General features: G+C 36.6%; 1 protein-coding gene across 1 annotated transcript; it reads right to left on the reverse strand.

Annotated features, from left to right (window-relative positions):
- Positions 1 to 2,722: 2,722 nt before the first annotated feature.
- On the reverse strand, positions 2,723 to 4,910 carry LOC148293994 (uncharacterized). The gene is made up of 3 exons (XM_088255576.1): positions 4,772 to 4,910; positions 3,013 to 3,497; positions 2,723 to 2,879 (listed from the first exon to the last, which is right to left on the reverse strand). The coding sequence occupies exons 1-3, from the start codon at positions 4,827 to 4,829 to the stop codon at positions 2,787 to 2,789; spliced, it is 636 nt and encodes a 211-aa protein (XP_088111702.1). The 5' UTR covers positions 4,830 to 4,910; the 3' UTR covers positions 2,723 to 2,786.
- Between the last annotated feature and the right edge of the window lie 1,838 nt (positions 4,911 to 6,748).

Raw genomic sequence — 6,748 nt, forward strand, 5'->3', positions numbered from 1 at the left:
GGGCCATAAGTCTATCGCCTAATCTCACCCTTATTTGATAATATCTTTCATTAACATAAATAGTTATGTTAAAATCCTCCGCACACCGTTAATTATAGTCGAAGACAGAGTCAATTAAAGTGTCCAAAGGCATTGATGCTTATCTTAGCAGGACTTAATTCATTTCAATGTTGCCTAGGAAAGGTTTCTAGGTTCGAGTCATAGCATCCATGTAGTGTGTGAGTTTAGTATATTGTCGCCCCTCTCAATAGGAAAGGTCCTCAAAAAATAACCAATTGTATTGAATCTGTATAGAAATTTAATTACCAGAACTTGAAAAAATAATTGTAAGATGAGGATCTAAATACAAGTTCGTAAGTAAGTTCTTAACTAAAATCCTCATAATATATACCAAGCCTTTAAACAAGATCAACAACCCAATTGTGAAAAGGCCCATAGCATTTTCTGCAAAATTCAAAACCCAATTATATGCAGAAGTCCATTGATAGAATCCTCTGACAGCTTCTGAAGACAAGTCCTTTATAAAATGAAAAATATGTGGTATAGTAACACCCATGGAAAATCCCTGTTGAAGGGTAGTAATTATGGTGTGATTGGGTTAAATGGTAGTAGAGGATTTACTTTGATAGGCAGGGAAGGGTTGTGGTAATGTCGTTGGGCTAGATTCACAGCGAGGGGTGTTGTATGATTGTATCAAGGGGTTGGATGATGTTCATGTTCCCCATCAGTTGGTGTATATATTTTTTGCCATTATTAGTTTGGGAGGGGGAGGAGGTTTCTACTCACGCACACCACTGGTGGCTAGGAGTGTTGAACCTGAGACCACTTGGTTTGGGCCAACCCCAACCTTGCAATTCCACTATGGTAAGACCCCATTTCTCTCTCTCTCTCTCTCTCTCTCTCTCTCTCTCTCTCTCTCTCTCTCTCTCTCTCTCTCTCTCTCTCTCTCTCTCTCTCTCTCTCTCTCTCTCTCTCTCTCTCTCTCTCCTACAACCCATCGTTTTGTTTTTCTATAAATAAAACCCAATTTTTATAATAAAAACCCAATGACTAGGATCCAACTCATCAAGTTTCCTAATCAATCTTAATGTGTTAAAAGTTATATTTTTAAAATTCCTATAATACCCTTGATTACATTTTTAACGTGATTTGTTTAGGAAATTAGCCACAATTCAATGCCTATTAATTGTGTTTCAATTTTGTATAGATTCCAAGGATTTAATGAGTCAGTTTTTTCCTTATTAAAAAAAAAAAAAGTAAGGGCCAGTTTGACATTGCTGTGCTGTGAAAATAATCGATGTCAGATTTGCTGTGAGAGAAATCAGCTGTGAGAGAAAGCAGTTTGGCGTTTGGTAAACTTTTTGTTAAGAGTGTTGTTGGTACTAATTCCTGCGTAATCAGAAAATGATTCCCACATAATCATTAAACCTAGCGCCTTTTCAAAACTGATTCCTGCATAATCAGAAAATGAAAGCACCTCATTGGCTGCTTTCCCTTATAGCTTTCTCTCACAGCAATTTCTAACAATAAGTGATTTTCTTATAGTTTACCAAACGGGCTGGGCTTCCCAATTTTTTTTTAAAATCACTTATTACCCCAAATAAGCAATGCCAAACTGGCACTAATTAAAGCTTGGTGTAATTACTATCGTATGGTTTGAATATACTCATTGTTCCTATAAAAAACAAGAATGTACTCGTTCTTTTTAAAAAAAATTGACTACTTGATCATTTCGTATTTTAATTTTCAAATTGATAGCTTATTTATTTCCTTTTATTTATACTAATTTCCAAATTTAATAATTGTTATGGTTTGAAATTAATTTGTTCAAGGGGAAATAACATGTTGCTCTCTATTTGACCCCTATGTGTTTAGGTACATGAATTTACCTACATTTTTTCTTAGCAACCTATGCCTCTAGGTAGGTAAATTAATATACAACAAACTAAAGTGCTACATTTTTTCTTAGCTACCTATGCCTCTAGGTAGGTAAATTAATATACAACAAAAAATGGTAAATCCTTAGCAAAAAAAAAAAAAAAAAACTATGGGTAAATAACTTACCTATACACATTTATAGGTATATTGTAAAATAATTTACCTATGGGTAAATAATGTACCTATATTTTCTATGGGTAAATAATGTAAATAATGTACCTATTGGATATGTAATTTATAGATTTATTTTTTGGTTGCAATTTTAGGGGGCGATATGTTAGAGGGAATGGCAACCAAAAGAAATGGGGTGATTGATATGCTATTAATAGGGAGTATTAATTACAATTATGGCAATTAATGAAATGTTTGAAATAAATTAGAAATAAAATATGAAGTCTGGTGGCAACAATGTAAAAACGTAGGAATACTATGACCTCTGATATCCTACTAGTCATTTAAATTTGAAATTGGGTTTTACACATGAGTAATGCTATTTGGACACACAACATTGACACACTTAGTGACACCCGCTGATGTGTCAATGTATCATTTGCTCTTCTTTTCTCCTCATTTTCTGTTCAGCGAATGATACATTGACACATCAGCGGGTGTCAATGTTGTGTGTCAATGTTGTGTGTCCAAATAGCATTACTCTTTACACATATAGATTTATAGAGTGATGGGCATATTTCTAGGAAGTAGAAAATGTAGGGACCTATATTGGACAAGCTCATGATCATAGAAACAAGATAAGGAGTTTAACTCAAATAAGGAGACTTCAAGATTAACCTCTAATAGACACTCCATTAATCTCAAAATAATATGTTTCTAAAGAAATGCACCTTTCATTACAAATTATTATTTTCACCATTATTTCTTGTAATCGAACGGAGAGCTTGCTTCTTAGACCGAAACTTTTGTCCTTCCGGGCTTATATAAATCTGCACAAAGAAGTTAAGGCATGAACAACGTTAGTTTTGGCCAATGTATGGAAGCAATTACATATGTATTGAAGAGTTACATATGGGAATTAATTATATAATATCAAAAGAGTACTAGTACTAGTTTTATTACCTTGTCAATGAAACCAGTAGTTCGACCATTTAGGCGCCTCGTGGCAGAGGCCTGCCACATAGGAGGCAGCCAATCTGGCCTATCAATGTCGATTGTGATCGAACCAGAAGGTCCAGATCTTTCTCGACCTCGTTTTGGTCTTTGTAGATCTCCACTTTCCACAACTGGTGTCTGACCTTGATCAGCCACACTTGGTAGTTGACATTCATTAGATACAGGTGGTGGCTGCTGTTGATCAGCCCCAGCTGGTGGTGAATCTTGATCAGTCGTGGCTGGTGGTTGATCTTGATATGCTGCGGGTGGTGGTTGATGTTGATCATCGGTCAGTGGTGGTTCATCAGCCGCCACCAGTAGTTGGTCACAATCTTCCTCCTCAGGCAATAAATTTAGGTCAAAGCGACCATCTACAGCTTGAGCTCCTTGGGGAGGTGGTATAACTTGTTGAGTTGATTGAGCTCGGTTAGGCAATAATACATCACTGCACCCTGGTGTTCAGCAATCACAAACATCATAGTCAATAAGATCATCCTCATGCTTCATTTTCTTAGGAGGGCTATATGGACTTTAATTTGCTGAAGAAAACTTAGAAAAGTGATATAAAAGGATAGAAAATTTTCTCATGTTTGTTGGTGATAATGCAAATATGTAGTGTTATGTGATAAATAATTAGCTAATGAATCAAAATTGCTATCTTTGTGCCTTCTATGTATAGAATGTTATATTCGTTGGCATAGGTAAGTTGTAATGTATATTACCATATACGTACATTGAGGCTATACATACAATGTATCGAGTATAACATTCACATAATATATTTCTTTATAAACAAGTATTGGAATAATTAAAAAAAAAAAAAGGAAACAAAAACAAACAAAAAAACTACTTATGTTTTGTTAGAAAAACGTAAAGAAAGAAAAGTACTATCATCTATATTCTTCTTTATTCACCAAAAGGAAAAAAAAACTGCATTTTCTTCCCCTTTTAATTTTAGAAATAATAAGGGCTCGTTTGGAACTGCTTCTCTAGGAAGTACTTTTGCTCATAAACGTTTCTAACAAAAGCACTTTTATTATAAAAATCTTGAATTTTCATAAAAAAAAATTAAAGTGCTTCGTGGAAAAGCACTTAGGAGTGCTTCGTGAAGTACATAGCAAGTGCTTCTCCAGGAAGCGCTTCTAAACTTTTCTGCCAAACGCTGTCAAAAGTGCTTTTAGCTATCAGAAAGCACTTTTAGCCCTTCCAGAAGCACTCCCAAACAGGCCCTAAATCTTATACTTAGTTGTCATTTTTCGAAGGATATAGCTTTAGCACTCCCATTTCATCTTCTGGCACACCCCACTCCAACTGTAAGCATACAAAAATTATAGTACTCAATTTGGAGTTTCATCAGACAAAAGGGTGTGCAAAAAAGTTCTACCCTTTCCAAATTAATTCATAGATTGAGTGCAAACTTATGGTTCCCATCCTATGAATTTGGGGGCTTTTGAAAATCATGCTCAAGCAAAGAAGTCAGGTATAAAAAAAAAATTATTTGGGCTTAAGAAATGAAAAAAACTCACTTTGTTTTATAATAAACAAACACATGAATTTATATTCCAACATTTAAGAAAATTTGAAACCCAAAGATTGAGATGATTCATCATGATTCACATAGGAAAATACATTAAAGAAAAATCTTTCGATTAAATACATCAAAGCTCGCGATTAAGCAATAAATAATTACAAAATTATCGAAAGCTAGGGTTATTGATAATTATACCTCCCAAAGATGCCTTCATTTCTTCGCTCTCAGATCTATTTGATGAATTTTCCATCATCTCTTTCTATGGAAGCGAAGTCTATTTAGTAATTAGAAATACCCTAGAATACTCAATAGTAACCAGCTTGCGATAGCTTTGCACACATACCCTCAAGGTGTGTTTAAGTTAATTTATAGATGAAATCGAGGATTCTAGAAGGACAATTTGGAAAAACAAGGGGCTTCACTCCCTCTGGTATTAGGCGTTTTGGTAAAATTTCTCTGGCTCAGGTTTCCTCCACTAACACATGTTCTGGACGTTACCTACCACTTTTGGCTCCACCCTTTTTTGCATGTAATGATGTGTCAATTTTGGCTGAGCTCCAGTAGGCTTCACTCAGTGTTTGGAATTTTTTAACTAATTTTTATTAATTTTGTATCTTTTGTAACATCCTTGACCAAATTTAATCGATTTATTCCAATTGAATTCTTTTGTGAAATTAAAATTTTGCCCTTGAAGTAGGGTCACGTTAGTCACTTTTCGATATGTAAGGATTTTCAGGATTTGAGTGGCACCGTTGCATAGTGTTCGCTCTCACGAGCTCTTAGGCACGTAGTGGGCCCAAATCGGAGTTTTAACGAAAAAGTTGTGGTCAACGAAAGTGCAGTGGCACAATCGTAAATTTTTCGAAGTTGAATTTTAAAAACTGACTAGCTTTCTCTCTCCCCGACACGTTTTCTCTCTCCTCTGACTTTCTCTCTCTCTCTCTCTCTCTCTCTCTCTCTCTCTCTCTCTCTCTCCTTCGTGACATGCCGAATTTCAGACGGCGTTTTGGGCACTGTTCGGCCACAATTTCCGATGAAACCACCTCCAAAATTCTCCTATCCTCCTCCTCTGTACAGCCCACCCCTTTTTTAGGCTCGATTTTGCGTCGTGTAGCGACTGGAACGAGGAGAAAAATCATGATTTTCCGGACACTGGCCACGACTTTTTCAGCAACCAAAATCGTCGAGTAATGTATGGTTTTCCATCCTCTCAGTGTTTTCTTGATGTTTTGATAGTTGGTTTGGATCGATTTGAAGCCATGAGTGTTCGATTAGAAACCTAGGTTTTGTCCGACTTTGGAAGCGTTTTTCAACTACTTCCCGACTAAATTGGAGGTCGGCCCAGTTGTATAAGTTGCTCCCCTAGTTGTCTTGATCACATAGGTTCAGGTATTGTTGGGTGATTTGAGAAATTTATGTCTCCGGAAATTGCTCAAGCCACCCACGCATTGCCGGTGCGTGGGCAATGGTGTGGTGGGCCATTGTGTTCTAATTTGATCCACATGCCGTCCCAAACACGACGGTATGCTCGGATTCGAATTTGGTTATCATATGACAGTCAAATGGATTTGCGCATATTATTTGATATCTAGGTTCGATATGTTCGGACCGTTGGATCGAATCCAATTCCAAGATTTTGTTCTTTGTACCTCTAGGATCTTGTAGGAACCCACGGTTCGAGAATCGGAGTCTCGGATACTCCGAATCAATGATTCTTGGGTTAGATAAACTAGTGACCGTCCGATCATGAGATCGAGAACGATCCTACCACTCGATCGAGACCAGACTTTCAGGACGTGTTCAGTAGACCTTGTTGGACCTCTATGAACTTTCAGATTTGAAATTGGAGGTCAAAGGCCACGCGGGCCCCGTTGACTAAAAATGAAAAGTTTGACCAAACCGTTGACCATGGGTCTTTTGAGACCGTCCTGTCCTTTGGAAAGTACTTGAATAGCCTTAGGACTTTTCTAAGATGGTGGGTCCATGTTAAGTCCCGGGAACTAGGGTTTGATTTTAAATGTGCGGTTGAGGCCGTATAAAGAGTTTTGGTAGTGTTTGGACATTTGATTTAGTGTGCATTACTCTCTGAACATTTGAAAGGTATGTTTATAGTGCTTAAAATTTTGAGATTTTAATATTGTTTAATTGTGGTTATTCGCTGTTATATTGATA

This window comes from Prunus avium, chromosome 6, assembly GCF_965620075.1.
Source record: "Prunus avium chromosome 6, drPruAviu1.hap1.1, whole genome shotgun sequence".
In the NCBI taxonomy this organism is placed as follows: domain Eukaryota; kingdom Viridiplantae; phylum Streptophyta; class Magnoliopsida; order Rosales; family Rosaceae; genus Prunus; species Prunus avium.